The 24,179-nt window shown below is 41.5% G+C and overlaps 1 protein-coding gene across 2 annotated transcripts in view; it reads left to right on the plus strand.

Moving 5' to 3' along the window:
• Positions 1-24,179, plus strand: part of LOC121282601 (protein FAM107B-like) — a 65,665-nt gene that overhangs the window by 3,076 nt on the left and 38,410 nt on the right. Inside the window, exons 2-4 of one of the 2 annotated variants that reach the window (XM_041196371.1) lie at positions 921-1,036; positions 4,206-4,294; positions 17,997-18,033. In XM_041196371.1, coding sequence (XP_041052305.1) covers positions 4,271-4,294; positions 17,997-18,033 — 61 coding nt within the window. In that variant the 5' untranslated portion in view covers positions 921-1,036; positions 4,206-4,270. The remainder of the gene's footprint in view (positions 1-920; positions 1,037-4,205; positions 4,295-17,996; positions 18,034-24,179) is intronic. The other variant, XM_041196370.1, reaches the window with a different exon arrangement.

Below are 24,179 nucleotides of genomic sequence, written 5' to 3' on the forward strand. Positions count from 1 at the left end.
ACTATGCTGACTCTTCCCAAATGCCTTGAGCTTTTCTAAGTGCCCAGCTATAACCTCCTTAATGATCCTATTAACTTTCCCATGACAGACGTCAAGCTAACTGGCCTATAGTTTACTGTTTTCTGCCTCCCTCCCCTCTTGAATAGAGGGGTTATATTTACTACTTTCCAATCTGATGGAACCTTTCCAGAATCTAGTGAATTTTGGAAAATTAACACCAGCACATCAACTACCTCATTAGCCACCTCTTTTAAGACCCTAGGATGTAGTCCATCGGGACCCAGAGACTTGCCAGCCTGCAGCACCATCAATTTGCTCAGTTTCATTTCCCTAATGATTTCAATTCACCAAGTTCCTTTGTCCTGTTCACCTCCTGATTTGCAGTTCTGCTCTGAAGATGAGTCATACGGTCTTGAAACGTTAACTCTGTTTCTCCCTCCACAGATATTGTCAAACCTGCTGAGTATTAACAGCATTTTCTGTTTTTATTTCAGATTTCCAGCATCTTCAGTATTTTGCTTTTATCTATTTTGGACTGTTGCCTTAAGGGTATATAGTTGGGTGTCAGGTCAATGAGGAATTTTGGGATTTGTAACAGTTTTAAGTAACTGTAATCTTATGTATGTGCTTGAAATCTTTTGTAATTAAACGTCTTACTTTAGTTTTTAAAAATCTCTAAATGTGTTAGTGGACTCATTACTTCTGAATTCAATGCCCAAATCTTCTCATAATAAATACAAATTGCAAAACTGTTATGATAGCATAGCCAAGCTTCCCTAAAGGATTTGGTCCGCCTGGCGCACATCACCTGCCACATCATAACAATCCGCACAAGAAAAGATGAGTTTTACAGATAATGCATGCATTTAGGAAAATAAATCACGTGTTTAAATTAGCCCTTTAAGATGTGCTATTTGCAGGCCTAGATGGGGTCCTCATGGTTATTTGAAGATGAATGGAGGTTGGACGCCTCTGGATTTTCAGAAGAAGTTACGGCCGAGCTTCTGTAGAAAAAAAAGACATACCTTTGCTGCAGGTGGGAACAAATTAACCCCTCTCTTACTGCCTCTGTTGACTGGTTGTTAGGCAATGTTCTGTCTTCTTGCTGGGGGAACGGTCCCTCTTGTGGCCTGTTGGTCTCCAGACTACCTTGTCCCTGGCTGGTCCTTGGAATAATATGTGTTATGTGAAGTCAGTTTTGATCATGTGACCTCTGTTACACTAGTCCAGATGTTTCATCCTGGAGGTCAGGCTGACTGCCATGTGCCTTGAGTTAAAAATTTACCCTTTTATTGCCTCCCAATTTGTAAGGTGATGAGAGTTTGATTAGCAATAATAAAAAAAAAGACTGGCAGAATATTCAACTGTTAGTGTCGCCATCAACAACATACGTTATCCATTGATGCACTTGACCTAGTCTCTTCCATCTCTCACACCTGTCATTCAAAATCATCTCCTGTCATCCCAAGCCTCATGCCTACTTCCTCATTGACAGCTTGCTGTTTTCTTTCATTAACCTCTCCATTGAGCAACTCCTTTTGCTTGCTGGTGTCAATCTGCATTAAATCCCTCCAGCTTCCTCTCCTCTGACTTCACTTCCTGCCCTAGCTCAGTCTTACCCTTCACATAAACCCTCCCATTCATACCCACCCTCTGGACTTTGCCACTGTTCATGATCTCTGTATTTGAAATCAAGGGACTCTTGAGGCGCAGTGAGTAGCATCCCTACCTCTGAGCCAGAAGCTCTGGTTTTGAGTCCCACCCCAAGACTTGATGGCCTCAAAAGGTGCATTCATAATGTGGCCAAACAGGTTGATGATCAACTTGTCAGTCCTTCCAATATCCCTATGGCAGGGAGTAAGAGCAGGAGAGTTTTTGGTCAGCCAGAACTGTGGTAGCTGCGGCGCACAGCCTCCTCATGTTAAAAGATTCCATGTGCAAGCTCTTGACACAGGCTGCGCTCAGTAGCAAGTGTCCTCCTCACTTTGAAGGACTTGCTAGAGGGAGTATTTGAAATCGTGCTGTTGAAGGGGACCCCCCTGACCAGTTGTCTCCCATATCACCTATACTCCCCCAAGCTCACAAACCTCAACATACATCTAATTTAATCAAAACTCCCCAACTCCCTTTTCCTCTGAGCCCTCAACTTTCACAATGCCTCTGCTTCAGCTGACCCAGTAACCCACAATTGTGCCTCAATCTTCTTCACTTGTGCAGCTCTCTTTCATCCCCAAAATTAGATCAAGAGGTGAAGCACCCACATTCGCAATTTACCGGCTACCTGTGAGGCCCCAACAGTAATATGGTGCTTTACAAGATTGGGACTTTACATAGAATTATATGGATTGCATAAAATCTACAGCACAGAAATCAACTGGCCTATAGTCTATGGTGCACAAGTCTGCTTGCACTCTAATGATCTGTTTCTGCCCTGCCTCATATCAATCTATTTCCTTATCCCTTATGTATATTTCCAGACTCACCTTAAATGCAGCAACACTATCCGCTTCAACAACTCCATATGGCAGTGAGTTCCACATTCTCATGCTGTGTAAATCTGCCTGTACAAATAGTATACATCTTTTTTTCAGCGTTTATGCTGTGGTACTATGGATAAAAAAAAATCTGAAGCTTGCACCCCAGTAATACTTTATAATGTACCTATAATTTTATAACTTGCCTACATAAGAAGAGTAACGTTACAAATTTGTCTTATTCCCTGAGTCAATTGCCAGACAGCTGATGTGACAATGTGTCTTGTTTTATTTTCTAAAAGGGCAGTGGTCTCAAGCGTGGTTTGAGTAAACCCAATATCCATGAACAACTGAGACATGTATCAAAGAACTACAACCCAGTCAGTCACCAGCCATGGGAACAATGCTCAGAAACTTTTTTCAGGATGGAATCAATGTTCATATATAGAATACAGGGCACTGACACTTACTTGGCTGCAGTTACATGACTGCTGACAGTCTTCTGGTGCCTTGTGCATGTGACCATTCTACATGTGAGCCCAAATAAAACGTGTTGACAGTTTATGCCACACTTTCCTTGCCTAACACTCACATGTCCACATATTCCATTAGAGGTCACTTGGTAGCAATCATGGCCAGTAACTGGATGATTATTCCCCTTTCAAAACCAGAGATACTAAGGTCACTTTTAATACTCTACCTGCATCCCTGGCTGAGATCAATTTACCACAGACTGATGATCCAACCTGGGAGCCTCTTAGTTTGGCTTTATGTAACACATTTCACCACTGTATCTTCAGGGGTAATCATTTTTACAAACTTTACATTTGATGCATTATTTGGAAAAGAATTATTTAACGAAATTTCAAAAATGTTTGCCAAACAGCTTAGAATGATAAATAAGACACAAAATGTTACCATTGAAATGAAATCTGTAGTGCCCTGAAAGAAGGCGAGTCATTCACCTGGACCTAAGCAGATGAAAAGTGTAATTATACAGAAGTGGTTGGCAATATAAACTGAAGTCACTGCTGTAAGGCACTATTTTATTCAGATTGGTGTGCAATATGTCAGTGAAATATTTCAATTCTTGTTTTAATGGAAAATTCTAATGTGAGAAATCTTGCCCTCGAGGGTAGTGATTACACAACTTTTTTCAGGATTTTCATGGAACTAATCAACTTGTAAAATTCGTTCTAAAGTAAGTTTAAATGAGCCAAACGTTGAAAAGATCCAGTTCTGTGGTTTCCTCATGATGTTGTATTATAGTACTTATCCACAGCCGCTGTGAGAGTTTTGCAGTTGATCGCTTCAGTGCAATGTGGTGATGTCTTGTACTGCCATGACCAATTAACATAATTCCAGTATGTTTGTGTATCCACTGCCTAGAACAGATCTACTATGGACTAATGTGGACAGGCTAATGCGATTACAGTCATTACACGACTGTCTAACAATAGATGTTGATCATACAAAGGGATCTTCAAATGTGAAACCTGATCCATATCACTGAAAGACTACAGCCTCATTGTGAAAATGCAACACAACGGCTCATTTTATATTGGATGAAGAAATTGCTTTTTTTCTATTAATTGTTGTTGATTCTAGGACTAATTTCAGATAATACTTGTTCAAGTGTTTGCCATATGGGACATGACCATTTACAAGATTATGGACAGCTAAGTACTGGATAAACTTGTCAGAAAATGAAACTTAAATCTTTCTATGCAGGATTCTGTGTAAAACAAAAGGGAGAAAAAATACAGGTCTTAAAATCAACCTGTTCACTCTAAGCTATGGGAGGATGTCAAGGCAAAAAGGTAAGTTATGCACATGGAGCATGTGATGAACAAATACTGTTTACGATACACAATAATTAGTTTTGCTGTTATACAGTTATATATCAACAATATATATAGTTGAGACTAATGCCACAATTTTGTCTTCTCTTTCAATATATGCATGTAATATATATACACATTAATTAAATATGTATGGTTAAAATTACTTGTACTGGTTTTCTCTCACTTTTTCCTTATGTTACTTTATTATGGTGCTTTGACCTGCACCAAACCAGTAACTAAAAATAAACTGTTCATTAGCCATCCTCTTAATGCTTGATCGGTGGTAGACATTACTTGAGTAACTGTAACTACATCCTCTTCTGTGGGTCCTCTTATGACTGAAAAATCTGATGTGGGATTTGCATGGATATCTGCAGAACTGGCAATTCATGTTGTCGTTGTTGGTATTTGGGAGCTGCACCACCTCTGGCCTTCCTCTGAGCACATTGGATCTTGTGAGTTTGGTGTAGCTCATCCTTGAAGCATACTGAACCAAATTTTAGTGCTTGCCTCCACTTGGCCTGGTGGTCTGCAATGTAGAAATTTGTAAGATTTTTTTGGGGTGCCCTTTTATTGCTTGTACTGACGACCTTGATGTTATTTACCCTGAGACAGTTCTCCATTGAAGATCTGCTTGTGGATTATGTAGTAATCTATGTGGAAGACATGAGCTGCCTGTTTAAGTTGAATTTTCTGGAGGATGGTATCCCTGCTGTTGAACTAGCATGATGAAGGGCCTTGTTTGTAATTTAGTCCTGCCATTGAATTCTCATGTTGGACTGACTTTAAGTGTCTCAGGTGGAAGCATTCCGGAGCTTTGATGTTGCTCCTTTAGCAGGCCCAGGATTCTGCAACATATAGCAGGGGGTGTTTGAGAAAATAACAACAACTTGTACTTATATAGCACCTTTAATGTAATAAAAAGAGTTCCAAGGCATTTCATAGAGGCATTATAAAACAAAATATTACATCTAGCCACATAGGAAGATATGTGAGCAGATGAACAAAAGCTTGGTCAAAGATGTAGGGGTGTCTTAAAGGTAGAATACAAGGTAGAGAGGTAGAGCATTTTAGGGAGGGAATTCCAGGGTCAAGGGCAACTTAAGGCATGGCCACCAATGGTGGAGCAACTAAAACTGGGGATGCTCAAAGGACTGGAACTAGAGGAGAACAGAAATCTCAGAGGGTTGTAAGGTTGAAGGAGATAGGGGAGCTAGGACATGGAGGGATTTGCAAACAGGGGTGAGAATTTTAAAATGGAGGCTTTGCTTAACAGAGAGCCAGTGTAGGTCCGTGAACACGGCGGTGATGGGTGAATGGGTTTTGGTGTGAGTTAGGACATAGGCAGCAGAGTTTTGGTTGACCTCAAGTTTACACAAGACAGAATTTGGAGGCTGTCCAGGAGTGCATTGAATAGTCAAGTCTGGAGGTAAAAGCATGGATGAGGATTTCAGGAGCAAAAGAGCTGAGGCAGGGTGGGAGAACGGTGATCTGATAAAAAAATAGGCAGTCTTAGTGACTGATATGTAGTTGAAAGCTCATCTCGGTATCGAATATGACACCAAAGTTGCAAACAGTCTAGCACAACCTCGGACAGTTTCCACAGAGAGGGATGAAATCAATAACAAGGGAGTAGTGTTTGTGGTGGGGTCTGAAGACAATGGCCCAAATTTTTCAGGCGGTGGGCGGGCTTGGCGGGAGCGGGTGGGGGCAATCATGGATTGCCGCCCATTATTGGCTCCATGCCGCCATTTTACACTGGGCAGGCCAATTAAGGTCTGCCCAGTGTAAGATACGAGCGGTAGAGCATGTGCGCAAAAGAGTGCTTCAATCTCCCTGAGGCACGGAGCTGCCTCAGGGAGATTGAAGAACTTTTGAAATTATTAAATAAATGGTTTAAACATTTATTTAAACATGTCCCCTCATGTGACTGTGTCACATGAGATGGGACATGTTTTTATATTAAGGAAAATGTTTAAATTTAATTAATAAAAGCTTTAGGAAACCTCATCCCACTTATGGATGAGGTTTCCTAAAAAAACACGAAGGCCGCTTAGCCTTTTCGCCTACTCGCCGACTTTACGGTTGAACGGGCAGTATTAACAATGACCTTAATCACTTCCTTAATGGACTTAATAGGCTGTTTACTTATCGGCGGACGAGCAGCCGATTCTGGTGCGCGTCCACTGAATGAAAGATCACGATGATGCACGGCCAACGTCATCTCGCATCATTTTACGTGTCGGCGTGCTGGGCCCGCCCCTGCATGCCGACTGAAAAATCCTGCCCAATGGTTTCACTCTTCCCAATAATTAATTGAAAGAATTTCCTGCTTATCCAATACTGAATGTCAGAGGAGCGGCCTGACAATTTAGAGACAGAAGGATTGAGAGAGCTGATGGTGTCATCAGCATTATTGTGAATCTAACGTGTTTTCAGATAATGCTGCCAAGGATAGATCAGAAAAAGAAGTGGACCAAGGATAGATCCTTGGGGGACACCAGAGGTAACTGAACAGGAGCAGGAAGAAAAGACATTGTTAATGATTTTCTGGTTACAATTAGATAGATGAGAATGGAACAAGTCGAGCTAAATGATAGTGGAGAAGATTGGAGCAGCATGGTGTAATTATTATCACAGCTACATAGGATGTCATTTGTGACTTTGATCAGAGTTATTTCAGTACTGTGATGAGGTGGAAACCCAATTAGAGGGATTAAAACATGGAGTTCTGTGAAAGATGGGTTCAAATTTGGGCAATAACATATTCAAGGACTTTGGAGAGGAAAGAAAGGTTGGAGATGGCATGGTAGTTTGTAAGGTTGGAGGGATCAAGGGTTGCCTTTTGAGGAGGGAGATGATGATGACAAACTTGAAGGAGAGGGGACAGAACCTGAGGAAAGAGTACCGTTAACAATGCCAGCTAACATAGGAATCAGAAAGGGAAGTTGGGTGGTCAGTAGTTTAGTGGGTATAGGGTCTAGAGAGGAGGGGGTGGGTCTCATGGACAAGATGAGCTTGGACAGGAGAGAAACTAGAGAGGGAAACAAGTTCATGGCTAGGGCATGGGGTACCTCAAAGGAACTTTGGCTAGGGCTAGGGGAAGGGAGGTGTGTGATAGTGGCTGCTAATCAGGTCATCTCAGTCTCGGTGATGAATCCATGAGCTCTTCGCTGAATATAAAGGAAGAATTGCAACTACAAAGTGGCTATAAATGCAGTAGTGCACTGGACTCATTCTGGAAATTATTTTACTGTACATTCCAATTACATTGATTAGGAGAGAAATCTACTTTAAGATGATCACGCTAATCTCAAGAAACATCTGCTGTTTTTCTTAGCTAAAGTTCAACCTAACAGAAATCCATTCAGTTAATTAGTTCAGATTTTGTAAGCTGACAGGTCCACAGTTAAAATCTATTTAGAAATCTCTACAGATATCTTCATGATTTGGCCATGGATTCTAGCTGGGGATCAGGGGTTGGGGTAGCCACAGGATTAGTGTGAGTGATGAAGGAGTAAGTTCCATAGTTACCCAGCAGTTAGACTGGGTTTTAATCTGTCTAACGTTTCCTGGGTAACTATCCAGTAACTACTTTGGAACTGTCCGAAGTCTCTGATGCTAACTCTGAGTCAGAGACATTTGTGGATGGCCCCAGGGACAGGGGCATTGCTCATCTTAAGTTGAAATTTCCCAGGAAATTCCCACATATGTCAGCGTATTAGGATTTTCACAGGGTCCGATGTGCATCTCAATTTACGTCCAGCCTCTGACGATCCAGAGACCCGAAGATTTGGGCCAATGTCACTGATATTTCTGGGGTTGGGGGAAGGAGCAGTGCAGTAATTATGGTTTTATTTAATGCGTAGTATACCTTTAAGCAGGATGTTATAAAGGAAGATCACATGATCTTATGCAACCAATAGAGGTAGTCAGTAGATAAAAACAAAAAAACTGCGGATGCTGGAAATCCAAAACAAAAACAGAATTACCTGGAAAAACTCAGCAGGTCTGGCAGCATCGGCGGAGAAGAAAAGAGTTGACGTTTCGAGTCCTCATGACCCTTCGACAGAACTTGAGTTCGAGCCCAAGAAAGAGTTGAAATATAAGCTGGTTTAAGGTGTGTGTTGGGGGGACAGAGAGAGAGAGAGAAGTGGAGGGGGGAGAGAGGGTGACATTGTTGGTGACATCTTTTGATGATCTGCTTCTATCACTGCTTGTTTGTCCCTACAACCACACCACCCCCCTCCACTTCTCTCTCTCTCTCCCCCCCCACCCCTCCACACACACACCTTAAACCAGCTTATATTTCAACTCTTTCTTGGACTCGAACTCAAGTTCTGTCGAAGGGTCATGAGGACTCGAAACATCAACTCTTTTCTTCTCCGCTGATGCTGCCAGACCTGCTGAGTTTTTCCAGGTAATTCTGTTTTTGTAGAGGTAGTCAGTAGTCTGAGTTAGTAAGGAGAAATATGGAGACAGGGTTTGAGATGGGGGCACACAAGTGTAGCTGTTGAGTACCTTTGTAAATAAACAGAATGTGTTCCACCTAAGAGCTGTCTGCTGGTCAACTCTGTCTATTACAGCAACTTGGCCATCCCAAAACAGGTGTGCAGCCCAGATCCATAAGCCCCAGCAAACAGGTGACCAGGATCCAAAAAGCTGCCTTTTGGAATTATGGGGAATGAGGAGGCCTTAATTAATTTAATGGCAGGACCTCATTTGATTTTTTTTTGTTCCTCTTCCCAGCCAGCAGCTTGCCATATTAAGACGCTGACCGTTGGTTGGACAAGAAGGCCTGTGCTAGAAGTCTGCAGCCTCGGATTGGAAGGGAGGGAGGGAGGAAAGGTTTTTGGGTTGGGGGATAGGTGGGGAGTCTTGATGAGGGTGCAGGGAGATTGCAGCGGGAGCTGAAATTCAAATTGTAGGTGACTGATGATAGAATTGTATCTGTGGGGAGAGAATGCAAAACACAGCAAGTTTGATGGTCAGGGGGAAATACAAAACCCACCAGCATTTACCTACTGGATCCTGCAGTTCTAACCTCTCTTCAGCTGCAATTTCAAGAGCCCTAGGAAACCTGCAGCCATTAAATTCACACAAACATGCTAAAATCTGAGACATTGCTGACCCATATCTTGGGAGCAGATTCTTAACTGACCACCAACATTTCCCAGTCAAACCAGAAGCAGGCGTGTTTCGGAGGGTTGGGGCCAGATGTCCCATTTTTTTTAATAGATTAACCCATCCATCCAATAAAATTCTCCCCAATGTTTCTGAAAATTAGTTTTACTCTCTTTCACGTACAGGCTGTATCCTTTGGTTCTACTGCTCTAGCCAAGATAAAATAGCTTGTCATTGTTTACATTATCTAATCTTTAATCTAAAAAACAGAAGTCTCTTTTCAGAGCATGCCCATTTTGCAACATCTGCAGTCGAATTGATTCTCGAACTGAGATTACGACTCCCTAATCATCTACTTCATGAGGATTGTCTACTACTATTCCTGTCTCATTTGCTGCCTCTGCTTGTAACTTGGCTCATCTGCTACTGAAACACTTAGTCATGTCTTTGTCACCTCCAGGCTTGATTACTACAAAGATCTTTTGGCTGGTTCCATAATCTTCAACCTGTTTACCACAAATTGAATCATATTTTATTTAAATTGTAGTGTACCCCATATAATTTGAATTTGCTTGGCACTAAAAAATGTAATTATCCTTTAACTGGGGTTAAGAAACATAAACAAAGTTATAGGAATTTTGTATGGAACAGGGTTATCAGATAAATTGAATTAAGCAACTGTGCATTAAGGGAACCTGATAGTATTTGGATTTCTTTTTTATTTTAAGTAAAATTAGGACAATGTGCTATACTATAAAGTGTAATAGGTAGAAAAAGAAAGGACAGATCGGAATTATCTGATACATTCTAATCATTTGAACACTAAACATAGAGATAAAAACAAAAAAACTGTGGATGCTGGAAATCCAAAACAAAAACAGAATTACCTGGAAAAACTCAGCAGGTCTGGCAGCATCGGCGGAGAAGAAAAGAGTTGACGTTTCGAGTCCTCATGACCCTTCGACAGAACTTGAGTTTGAGTCCAAGAAAGAGTTGAAATATAAGCTGGTTTAAGGTGTGGGGTGGGGGGGGGAGGGGGGCTGAGAGAGAGAGAGAAGTCAAGAGAGGTTAAGTCTTCTCTCTCTCTCTATCTTCCCCCCCACCTCCCACACACACACCTTAAACCAGCTTATATTTCAACTCTTTCTTGGACTCGAACTCAAGTTCTGTCGAAGGGTCATGAGGACTCGAAACGTCAACTCTTTTCTTCTCCGCCGAAGCTGCCAGACCTGCTGAGTTTTTCCAGGTAATTCTGTTTTTGTTTTGAACACTAAACATGTTCATACTAAGTTCTTCTGTCTGCTACTTTAAAATAAATGAGTTAATCCCCTGTTTAAGTAATGAACATCTACCTCTAATACATTTGCAATCTTTGAATTTACAGTCGCATGTAAGGATTTCCTTGCACCCCTCAATGCACTCCATCCCACATTGTAATTCACTTTTGAGATGTAGCAGTTTAATATACTCCCTTTCCTTAATGTGCTAGTTGAGAAATCCGCCAATGGTTTCTCCACTTCTGTCTACCATAAGCCTACCTTCACCAGTCAATATGTGAATTGAGATGTGCATAGATCCACGTGCTGTGAGACTGTATCTTATAAATAATCTTGTAAATGGGGCCCTAGCCATTTGCTCACCTTACAAACTCCATGTAGAAATAGAGTGCATCAAAGCTATCCTGCAGGATAGTGGCTATCCCAATCAGATTATTGATCACTGCATATCACATAAACTTAGAAGTGGGCCAAAGACCACCACTTTCGGACCAGAAAGTGCCTGGTCTACCTCAAATTACCCTGGCCATGCAAGTGGTATTTTCCATGAACAGGATGCCCCCTTCAGTCCAAAAAGACATTCTGCCAACTGCACGATTTAGTAATGTCATGTATGAATTTCAGTGGCTGTGATGCCAACTATGTAGGCTGTGCATCCCAATAATTGGCTGATGGAATCAAATAACATGTCCTTTCAGTTGTTCGTAATAGGCAGAGAGCAGAGTGTACTCAACCAGCTTATGTTTGCAAAACCCAAAGCAAAATGTCTACTGTTAGATGTGATTCTGTGATTGGGCAGCACCTGCCAGCATCCTGAGTGCACTAATAGTTACACTAACAACCAATTTAATATAATCAGTCGAGCTCATAACATGGCTCATTTAAACTTGCTAGAAGCAACATGCATTCATATATAGGAATCTGTTGTCTGTAAACAAAAGGAATATTTTCAAGCCTTGCACTTTTTCTGAATTACCTGGAAGCATGGGGTGCCTGTTGTTTTTTCCATGGCCATGCCTTGGCCAATCAGAGTCGACTTGCCAACCAATCAGCCCTCCTCTTCTCCTGTAGTATAAATTGTTTTCATCATTGTCCTGATGAATGCAAGATGGAAAGCTTTGGCAACATGTCTCTTTTTAGCAATATTTCTGATATAAATGATAGTATTACAAAAAGTCATTTCCAAGCTGATTTGCAACTTTTTCACCTTCCCACTGTCATTACCATCAAAAACAATTTACTTTTTTAACCTATATTGTTATTGATATAGTGAAATTTCAGGGAAATTCAACAAACATTGTGAAATCAGGCTACATATTTTCTATAAAACTAGTGAGGAATATTGCTTTTTTTATTCTTTTTGTCTATCTTTTGTTTTTATTTTACTGTCTCTTCTATTTTGCCTTATCTTTTTTATTTATTTTGCTCTTTTCACTTTTCTCTCCATCACCCCTTTAACTTTTACTTCTTTCCTTTTTGGTGGGAGGTGGGCAATGGCAGGGGACGGTGTTGCTGACCACATTTTCTGTTGGATAATAAATGCTTATAAAATGAAAATATGAGACTTTTCTCCCAGGGCAGGATTTCACTTGACTGAAGCACTGATTGGAGAACTGGGCAGGAGATCAGGCCACCTAATTCATGGCACTCTCAAATGTCCCTGTTGTGAAAATCAATGAGTGAAAAATTGGGAGTGTGACAGTATATAGTCTCAGTGAGTTCAATGCTCAGTTCTCCAACGTACATTGTCATCACGCAGGGCGTGGAGTCTTACAATTTTGGAGCTATAAAATATAGTCAGGGGTGTTAAATGTAAATTTTTCCACTTTTGTTTGCTGATGATACAAAGCTAGGTGGGAATGGAAGCAGCAAGGCGAACACAAAGAGGCTGCAAATAGATATAGCATGGTGAACTGAGGGAGCAACAAGGTGGCAGATGGATTATAAAGTGGGGAAGTGTGAAGTTATTCATTTTAGTAGTAAGTATAGAAAAACAGAATATATTTTAAACTGCATGAAACCTTTAGATGTTAATGTTAAGAGAGACTTGGGTGTACCTCGAACAAGGAACACAGAAAGCTAGCATGCAGCAAATATTTAGAAAGGCAAATGGCCTTTATTGTAAGGGGATTGGAGCACAAGAATAAGGATGTACTGCTACAATTGTTTATGACTTTGGTGAGACCAGAACTGGAGTACTCTGTGGAGTTTTAGTCTCTTAGTCAAAGGCTGTACAATTAAGTTACACTATATTGGCTTGTAGTATGAGAGAGTTGTCCTATGATGAGAGGCTGAGTAAATTGGGCCTATATTCTCTGGAGTTTAGAGGAATGAGAGGTGACCTCATTGAAAAATACAAGATTCTGAAGAGGCTTATCAGGGTAAACGTTGAGAGGTTGTTTCCCCTGACTGGGGAATCTAAGACATGGAGAGAGAACCTTAGGATATGGAGGCGATCAGGAGAAATTTCTTTACACAGACGGTTGTGAATCTTAGAAATTCGCTACGCCAGAGGGTTGTGGATGTTCCATCATTGAGTTTATTAAGGCTGAGATAGATAGATTTTGGTCTCACAGGGAATTAGGGATATTGGGAGAGTGGCAAAGTGGGGTTGAGGCAGAAGATTAGCCATAATCATATTGAATGGTGGACAGGCTTGAGCGGCTGTATGATCTACACCTGCTCCTAATTCTTATGTTCTTTGGATTTATTTTGCCAACACCTCTTATGGTGGATGACAACAGACAGAATTCAGAGCCATTGAAGCAGTCAGACTAATACCTGTACTGAAGGATTGATGATTCTAATGTATTACATAGTATTTACAGAACAGAAACAGGCCATTTGGCCCAACAGGTCCATGCTGGTGTTTATGCTCCTGAGGAGCCTCCATCACTTACTTTTATCTAACTCGATTAACATATCCTTCCATTCCATTCTTTCTCAATAAGTTTTTCTAACTTTCCTTTAAAAGCATCTATGCTTGTCACCACAACTATTCACTGTGGTACCAAATTCCATATTCTAACCACTCTCAGGGTAACGAAGTTTCTATTGAATTCCCTATTTCATGAAAATTAGCGACTCAGGTTAATAAGACCACTAAAAAGCAAACAAAGCACTGCAATTCATTTCTAGAGGGATAGAATTGAAAGGCAGAGAGGTTATGTTAAACCTGTATAGAAACTTGGTCAGACAATACTTGGTGTACTCTGAACAGTTCTAGTCTCCAGAGAGGACTTTTATTCATTCATGGGATATGAGTGTCACTGGCTAGGTCAGCATATATAGCCCATCCCTAATTGCCCTTGAGAAGGGGTGGTGAGCTGCCTTCTTGAACCGCTGCAGCCCATGTGATGTCGGTACACCAACAGTGCTGTTTTGGAGGGAATTCCTGGATTTTGACCCAGCGACAGTGAAGGGACAGCAATATATTTCCAAGTTAGGATGGTGAGTGGCTTGGATGGGATCTTCCAGATGGTGAAGGGTGACCTGATAGAGATCTTTAAGATTATGAAACAGTTTGATAGGGCAGAGATTTCCACTTGCAGGGGAGACCAAACTAGGGGTTATAAATAGTCATGAATAAAGCCAATAGGTGTACCTGTACCCCCCGATCCCTTTTCTCCTTTACCCTATCAAAGGCCTTTTGATAATCCAAATATATTACATCTCCTACATTACCCTTGTCTACCCTTTCTGCTACTTTTTCAAATAATTAAGTTTGGCCAAGCTTGACTTTTCCTTTTGGAATCTGTGCTAACTATTCTTTTTTCTATTTCTAGTTTCTCAATATTTTTCAATTACATCTTAGAGCAAAGGTTCAATTACCTTTCCTACCACTGGCATATAAAATACTGTGCCTACAAGAGCAGGTCAGAGGTTTGTATATTCTGTGGTGAGTAATTCACCTCCTGACTTCTCAAAGCCAGTCAGCACCTACAAGGCACAAGTCAGGAGTGTGATGAAACACTCCCACTTTCCCGGATAAATGCAGCTCCAACAAAACTCAAGGAGCTCGACACCATCCAAGACAAAGCAGCCTGCTTGGTGCACTGTGGCTATAGTGTGTGCTGTTTGTGAGATGCACTGCAACAACTTGCCAAGGCTTTTTTGAGTGTCTCCAAAACCTGATCTCTACTGCCTCGGATAAAAAAAGGGCAGCAACTGCACAGGAACACCATGATCTGCAATTTCCCCTGCAAGTCACACAATTTTATGGTTTGGAAATATCACCAGTAATTTATCATCGCTGGGTCAAAATCCTGGAACTCCATATCAAACAGCATTGTGGGTGTACATTCACCACTCGAACTGCAGGGGTTCAAGAAGGCAGTTCATGCCCACCAGCTCTCGGGGCAGTTAAGGATGAGCTACACCCACATCCTATAAACAAGTTTAAAAAAAAATCCCAGATTTGCACTAAGTGCAGTAGCAGGCAGGTAAAACAACATTTTACCCACTGGCTGCGATGTTGGGTTTTCACACCATATCGCCCCAAACTAGCCCAGGAAACACGCCATTTCCATGGCGGGCAGGCTCCAATTTGCCTGCCAGGGCCATCACCTCGCTGCTTCATCATGTCAGGCACCACATTTAAATTACAGCCACACTCAGTTCTTCCAGCCCAGGGCTGCAGCAAAGAAGACATGGCCCCAAAAGACAAGACTGCAGTCCTCGAGCACCCTTTGGACGCTATGGAGGCCCTCTACACCAGCTCTGGCTGCAGGAGGGGCAGCTACACTACCACTCCGGCTTGGTAGGCAATGGCAGTGGTGATCAGTGCCAAAGCTGCACAGAAAAGGTTGACCATCCAATGCAGATACAGGATGAATGATCTCATCTCTGCAGCCAGGGTATGGCAACTATTTTAGCACTCTAAACTCACATACTCAATCCCATCACACATTCACTGGCATCTCACTAACGGCCAGCTCAAGGGATATCACCACCCATTCTCACACACATACCCTCACATCTCCATCTTGCCTCAGCTCCTCTGGAGACTGCCTCCTCAGCCCTCACCATCTTGAAGGCACTTGCACAGATCAACATGTGCCCCCACACACACCCTGGCTTACTCTCCCTTCCCCAGTACAGCTCTCGTCCTGCAGGCTCTTCCCTCGCCTGAGGCCACTTCTTCCCTTTCGTCAAGCAAGCCCTAGCCCTGCAGCCATTGAAAAGCCACCCACATATGGCTGATGTGGTAGGTAGAGACCTAGCTGTGAGCCCCCTCTAAAAATGATGTCGTGCTGTCTGTGAAGCCTGGCGCTGATGACTGCGAGTTCTGCCTGAAGCAAGGCAGGCAAACAACCTTGAAGTCCCAAGCCAGGTGCATGTCTCTTATGTGCTGTTGTGAAACATGTCGGCGTGTTTTCCCACTGATGTGGGTGGACGATCCAGTCCGGGGGGGTGTAGGGGGAATAATTCAGACAGGCTGGCCTAATAATATTATGCAGATATATTACAATGAGGTTCCTAACGTCTGATGGCAGAGAACGCGGCCCCCATTGCTGGGCTGAGCAAACGATTGCAAACTGGTTTCACTCCATCGTGAAACTGATTGCACTATATTGTCTGCTCAGGCCACCGAACATGCCCAGCGCCAGCGGGCACGGAAAATCCCAACCTTATATTGGGAATCTAATTGCCAGTGACGGTGTGGTTGCAGGCTTTTGCCAGTAGGTGGTACTACAGAGCAGGTTTCTGACATTGTCACCCAATACAGTCACCAAAGTCACATACAATTATAGCAATACATCCTTATTCTTGTACTCCAATCCCCTTGAAATAAAGGCCACCATGCCATTTGCCTTCCTAAACATTTTCTGTACCTGCACGCTATATCTTGTATACTAAAATACTGTGCTTAAATTCATCAATTGATAATAGTCAATCTACCAATTACATAATGTATTTTTGAAAAATTATTTTGCAATAACAAAATGGTAAAAGCAGAAGTGTTACAAGGTGGGGGAGTTGTATCTATTTTGAGTATCTCCGAAGAATAGATTGATAACAGTCCTTTCTACACAATCCATCAGCTCTTTGCACTGTAGTTTAGTTTCTGAAGCATATTCAATTGTTCATGTATACTGTTTCCTGGTTCAAAAATTAAAATAAGAAATTGTAATGGAAGCAGGTGGCATGGAATGTCAGGAGTCCATCAAAATGTGCCAAGAAATGGAAGGGTGTGGGTTATTCATAGGAAATCCCCTCCATAAAAAATAGTTTTATTCTTATGATCCTTTCAATACACTAAATCGCTATGTCTACTTTCATTGTGAAACTCTGTACGTGATCTGATTAGCAAAGCAATTATCATTTTAGAAATCTGATCTTCAGAGAGCCTTTTGCAAAAATTTTACAATCCATTGTAAATCAGAAAAATGTCTTATCTCAGGTTGTGCATTGCTGAAGAAGGCAGCATTGCTGGTTATGTAGAAAATTATCCTGCTGGACAAGTCTTTTCTAATTTGGTTGAAGATGTTACTCACATTTTTCTTGTAATCAAAAGAGTGCCCTCCAATGAAAGCTCATGAAACATCTTACATATGCTTTTTGACACCATTATTGAACCAATCCATGGTGTTGTGACATCATCATACCAATTAACAACAACAAATTTATTTAAGCTAAAGGGTAGCTGCAGGGCTGTCAAGAAAATGTTTCCTCAGTTGTGGAGCAATTTTGTAGTTGGATTAGATACAGTGGGATAGAGTTTCCACTTTATGTGCAATCAGCAAACTATTTTCATTAATGCAGCTGAAAATTGGTTTATCACAAAAAATGAATATTTTCAATCAGAGTGTCTAGTCCACCACCTATAAGTAACCTGATTTTAACTCACTGAAAGTGACTAAAGAAAAACTATGCTGAACCATATACTAGTTTCATTAGTAAATGAAATATGTGTTAATATTTAAAAACATTCAAAAAGTGCCTACTGATGCCTGTTTGCCAAAAAAAAACAAACTTAATTTAAAGAGCTTCCTTGAACAGTTGAAAATGGTGACTATCAATAGAAACTTGCCATGCTCATTATTTCGATCTGATGGTGAAGCCCATTTTGTGGGTGGGCTGTCTCCCAGGGTTTCATCAACCATAGTTAATTATTGTGGAAATGAACGTAACTTGGCGTAATTTGCATTTAAAGTTCTGTGCTATTGTGCCTGGTTTGGCAAATTTCAAGCATTTATTATCAGAAACTTTAGTATTTAGAAGCATTTTAATCACTCTGATTAATTGTTCCCTTTTCTATTTGTCAACTACCACAGGCTGGGTGCAAAGATATGCGAGATGGGGCCAGGTCAGGTAAGTAACAATTTATGTTTTCAATAATTGACTTCCAAACCAAAGCCCATATTTGTACACAAATTCAAAAGACTAAAACTTTCTCCAATCACTAGGAATTCAATGTACGATCCTGCCAAACACGATTTTCAAGAACTTGTATTTGTCTACCCTTGTTATAAACTGGCAAATGAAATTTAAGCAAATTTAAGCAAATAAAGATTTATATGCGCCAGATTTTTGACACTTTTATTGTTTCCTGCTTTATACAGAAAGAAAGACTTGCACTTACAAAGCTTCTTTCACAACCTCAGTATGTCCTAAAAGGCTTTACAGTCAATGGAATACTTTTGAAGTGTAGTTAATCTTGTATTTAGGAAACATGTAGTCAATTTGCACATAGCAAGTTCCCTAAATCAGTAATGTGATACTCACCAGTTAATCTATTTTTCAATGATTTTGGTTGAAGGATAAATATTGATCAAGACGACGGGAAGAACCTGCCTGGTCCTCCTCAAAGTAGTATCATGGGATTTTTTACCTGACAGAGCAGATGGAGCCTTGATTGACTATCTCATCCATAAAATGGCATCTCCAACATTCAGTGTTGCATTGGATTGTCAACCTGGATTTTTATGATATCAGAGATGAACCCACAACCTTCTGATTCAGAGGCATGAGTGCTACCAACTGAGCCAGGGCTGCCCGATTTTCTCCTGTGTTGTAACTGGTGAAGTTTCCCCAAGCAGTTGCAATTAAGCATAGTCCAATTAAACACGCGAGCAAAGTACTGCAGATGCTGAAATAAAAACTGAAATTTTTAAAAATGCTCAGGCAGCATGTGTGGAGACAGAAACATAGGGCAGAATTTTGCCCTTGGTGGGTGGGCTCGGCGGGAGTGGGGGGGGCGGGGGGGTCGGGAAGCTGACTGCTGCCCGCAATCGGGGCCGGACTGCGGTTTCAGGCTGGCAGGCCAATTAGGACCCACCCAGCGTGAAATGCGAGTGGCAGCACTGATCACTGCCTGTGCAGATGGGGGGCGGAGGGTGAGCAGAAGGAGGAGGGTGAGCGGGCCGAGTGCAAACTTCGCGCATGCGCACAATTGAGCACTGAATAATCTTCCTAAGGCCAAGAGCTGCATCAGGGAGATGAAACGTTTTTAAAAGAGAAAATGAAGCAAATAAAAATATAATAAAACATGTCCCCTCATGTGACTCTGTCACATGAGCAGGGACATGTTATTAATTAAATTTTAAGACTTGTATTATTATTTGCTTTTGGAAACCTCATCCTGCCTGTGGATGAGGTTTCCGAAAAAAATACAAAGGCTGCTTAACGGTTAGTGGGCAGTGAAAAATTTAATTTAATTGATTATTTAATGGCCTTAACAGGCCTTTTGATTGTCGGTGGGCGTGCTGCCGACTTCAGCAAGTGCCCGCTGACCGAACTATCGCACAATTACCCGCTGACGTTGGCATGCTCGGCTGACGTCAACGCGCGTCATTTCACGCTCTAGCAGGTCAGGCGTGTGCCCACCTGCTGAGCGAAAATTTCTGCCCATAGTTAACCTTCATCAAAACTAGGATTGTTTAGGGTAACAGTTTTTAAGTTAGGCAAGGAAAGTGAAGAGGGGAGGAAAGGACAAAGGGGAAGGGTTTGTGGAGGGGAGAGATTAAAAGACAAAAGGGGTGATTGTGAAATGTGAAAAGAGATAGTAATGGGGACTATAATATGTGTCCATCCATTGTACAGAAACATCATTCACTGTTCCAAACAATCTGTAGTTTGTATGTAGATTTGTATGTCATCTCTGTTTATTTGAATTACCAGCAGATCTTGCATGGTCCTGCTCATTAATCTGCTGTTTGGAGTACAGCTTTAAATTTAGTTCCCAATTTGATTATCCCTTTAAAATCACAGCTCAAATGCTTCATATGAGAAACCATGTAATTGTAATTCCTTATCAGCAGTTTCTGAGCTGAAATTGATTGTGGATTTTAAGTGTCAGGGCAGAACAAGGAATGAAAGGCCTGATTTTCTCTTTTTTTAAGATTGTTTTGCGTCTGTAATGAAGGTGAGAAAATTGGCTCCTGTCAGCCTGTTCATCAGAAAGAAAACTAGCGACGGAGGCACTGATTTGCCTGATTGTCCCTTTCAGCCAGTGATTTTCAAGTGTCCACAGCACCTGCCAAAAACAGTTGTTGAGCTCCTTGAATATGCTAATCAGGGGTCTAATGCCTGTTTTAGGAGTCCGCTGCCAAACTTGGCATTAACTGGTTGGAATATGCAATGCAAAGCACTAGTGATCATTAAAGCAGCTGGTAGAAGCTGCTGATGGAAAAGGAAGGAATTTTTTGTACTCACATTAATGTGCAACCAGGAGGAGTTGAGTCGCTCCTGCCGGAACCCTATCCTCACAGCTTACCTTCCCCCCCCCCCTCCCCCCTTTGCCCTCTTCTTACTAGGGTTTAACTGCACATTGGCTGTGTATCAAAAGCAGGCAAAGTATATAGAGCCCCAACCCATGAGCTGCAGCGGAATGGTGTCCATAGTTCTGTTATTTTATAACAGGCCCAAGTTGGAGTGAGCATCTGGCAGATGCCATTGTTTTCTGGTGCAAAGCCAATTTCTTTACCAAAATGTTTAGTCTAGAATGTGGCATCTAGAGTGTAACAGTCATACACTAGACAAATAAAGCGGAAAAGCCCTTTTCATGACCTCAAGATATTCCAAGGTACTTCATGGTCAATTAACTACTTCCTGAAGTGTAATTGTGACATAAGGAAAGACTGCAGCCAATTTTCACACAGCACATTCCTGAGAAATAATGAGATAAGTAGTAATGGACACAGAAAATGCTGGAAATACTTAGCAGGTATAGCAGCTACTGTAGAGAGAGAAACAAAGTTAACATTTCAGATCTGTGGCCTTTGTTAGCTCTGTCTCTCTGTCCACTGATGCTGCATGACAACAACAACTTATATTAATGTAGCACCTTTGACGGCATGAAACACCCTGAGGTGTGGCACAGTGTAGTGTAAGGGGTTAATTCCAACGGTGTGATATGCTAACGAGACAGTATACATCATCATAGTGTTACAACCAAGTGAGGATGGGTAAAATGATTCTCCTATTCTCCCACTCTCACACACAGCAGTGCAGATGGCAGAGATAGAGGGTAGGCTTATAGGATTTTTACAGTTCATGAAAAATAAAACAAAGAAGCAATTAGCTGTTCCTAGGCTGGTCTCAATGCAGTGATTCCATGTTGCAGCCATTTGGTTCAGTTGTCTTCCAGGGTGTACTTGTATTGAGCAGATTTCCACATTCTTTTCCAAAAAGGTTTCATATTGCAGTAGATTTCTCTTCTCAGGAAGGTTACTTAGCAAACTGGGCAGCACTCCCAAGAGAGAGAGAGAGAGAGAGAGACTGAGAGGGCACACAGCTTCAAAACAGCCTGTGTTCAGTACAGCATTGTCTTTTGTTCTCTCTCTCTCTCCTGCTTGGTAAGGAGTCCTTAATGTATCTTCCGGACTGAGTATTGAGTTCAACAACTTTAGATCATGAACTCTCTCCTCCATCCCCACCCCCTTTCCGATTCCGATTTTTCTTTTCCCACCTATTTTCATTATTTTTAAATGTATTTCCATCCATTGTTTTATCTCTACCTTTTAGCTTATTTTGATCCCCCCCATCTAACCCCCACTAGGGCTATCTGTCCCTTGCTCGTCCTGCTTTCTACCTTTAATGTCCCCACTAGCTCATTTCTTAGCTAATATCACCACCGTCAACACCTCTTCGTCCTTTTGTCTGTGACATCTTTTGGCAATCTCCACCTATCACTGGCCCTCTATCCAGCTCTACCTGTCCCACCGCCCCCTTAAATCAGTTTACATTTCACTTCTTTTCTATTTTTCCTTAGTTCTGATGAAGAGTCATTCGGACTCGAAACGTTAACTGTATTCCTCTCCACAGATGCTGTCAGACCTGCTGAGTTTTTCCAGGTACTTTTGTTTTTGTTCTAGATTTCCAGGATCCACAGTATTTTGCTTCTATCTTAAAGTATCTTGCTGGCTGTATATTCCAGAGAAATTCTATTAGTTCGTGTCTGCTGCATTTATTGTTTCAGAATGTTTCAGGCATTTTGATGTCTCATCTTGGAAGCATTTGAAAAGTCTCAGGATGGTGTGAAGCCAACAGGAGGATGGGGTAAAAGCAAAAAACTGCGGATGCTGGAAATCCAAAACAAAAACGAAAATACCTGGAAAAACTCAGCAGGTCTGGCAGTATCTGCGGATAGGAGCACAGTTAACGTTTCGAGTCCGAATGACCCTTCAACAGAACTAAGTAAAAATAGAAGAGGTGAAATATACGCTGGTTTAAGGGGGGGGGGGCAGGCGGTGTGGGACAAGAAGAGCTGGATAGAGGGGGATGGGGTCTTTCACGCTCCCCAGGGGGTTTAGTGTCTGTTTTTAATCCCTCTTGGTGAAATGTGAAAGTGTGTATATTATTGCAGTCTGGGCAGTTTTCCATTGTTTTTGGAGGGTTCTAGTTTTTAAAATACAGCCAGAAAAAGGAAAATTAGAAATTGTGTCTTTAAAAAGCACATCCTCATCACACCAGGAAGTGATGTAGTATCTCATGATCTTGCTCTCGTTTGTCAACTTCTTGACAAAATGAAGCCACAGTAAGATGTTTCTCAATAAATTGAATGTTTTCCTTACTTAAGCAGACTCTGCAAGTATCCTGTATTAGCACAATGAGACCAAGAATATTATAAGGTAGCAGAGAGTATAAGGAAAAGTATGGAAAAGTCTCTGCTATTACTGGAATGCTTTGAGCAGATCACAGGTGTCAGCCAAGCAGAAGCATGGCTGAACTGGTGTTGAAGATTTACCAGAAATGGTACTGCATCAGGCTTCACGGCGAAGCTGAGTAGTGAGCAGGTCAGTACGCTATTATATATAATGTATTATATATAATATAATATATTATATATAAGTTTTTCTTGGACTCGAACGCAAGTTCTGTCGAAGGGTCATGAGGACTCGAAACGTCAACTCTTTTCTTCTCCGCCGATGCTGCCAGACCTGCTGAGTTTTTCCAGGTAATTCTGTTTTTGTTTATTATATATAATGGGTGGCTGTGCAAATGATATTCTAGTCAGGCAAGAGATCAACAAAGAAAAAGCTATGTACAGTGAAGTCATAAAAGAACCTGATGCCTACTTCAATCTGTGAAAGAATGCTATTGTCAAACAGACTAAATTTAACAAGTGTACTCAAAGACAAGGGGAAAATATTAATACAATTATCAATGATTAGTATAGACTTGCAGAGAACTGGGAATATGGCAGCTTAAAAGATGAACTAACCAGGAACAGAATTGTTGTTGGGGTCTTGGATGAAGCATTGTCTGACCACTTACAATCGAGAGATGATTTAATCTTAACAAAGGCATTCCAGCTGAGCAGACAAGCTGAAGTCAGGAAGCAAAATTGATTCAGGGTAACAGGGAAAACCGTATCCTAAAAATGACAGACTCAGTGGAGTATGTTAAATTTAAAAGCAGAGAGGTGGCCATGCAAAGCAGCAGTGGTAGGAAGAGCGTCCATCAACCACCCCAGCTAACTGAAATTGATGTAGTGGAAAAAAAAGGTTTGGAAATTGTCCCAGCAAAGAGGCTGAATGACATTTTTGCAGAAAGAAGGTCACTTCCAGGCTGTGTGTCACAGCGAAAAGCTTGTACAGAATAAGCAAAAAGAGAAGCCTTCAAAAGATGGCCAGTTCCATGAAATAGATGATGTCAATGACATTGAGATGCCTTTCCTTAGAGAGATCCAGGAACCAAGTGGAAGCTACTGGAGTTCAGATAAACTAGTAGAGGGAAACAAGAAACGCTTTAAGTTAGATGCAGGTGCAGCAATTTCAGTTCTTTCTGATGCTGAGATGTGGTTGGAGAAAAGTTTTCTTCAGCCATCATGTATAAAACTACATGGACCAGGAGGTCTAGAACTATAGGATCAGAAGGTATACAGGAACTGGAAAGCTGAGATCAGCCTAAAAACCGCAGAGCTGAATTTCCACAGCTGTTCACAGGACAAGGAAAGCTGGACGCAGCATACCACATCCCTATGTCCTGAAATGAAGCTGGTGCGTCTGTTTACA

Source organism: Carcharodon carcharias, chromosome 9 (assembly GCF_017639515.1).
Source record: "Carcharodon carcharias isolate sCarCar2 chromosome 9, sCarCar2.pri, whole genome shotgun sequence".
NCBI classification, from domain to species: domain Eukaryota; kingdom Metazoa; phylum Chordata; class Chondrichthyes; order Lamniformes; family Lamnidae; genus Carcharodon; species Carcharodon carcharias.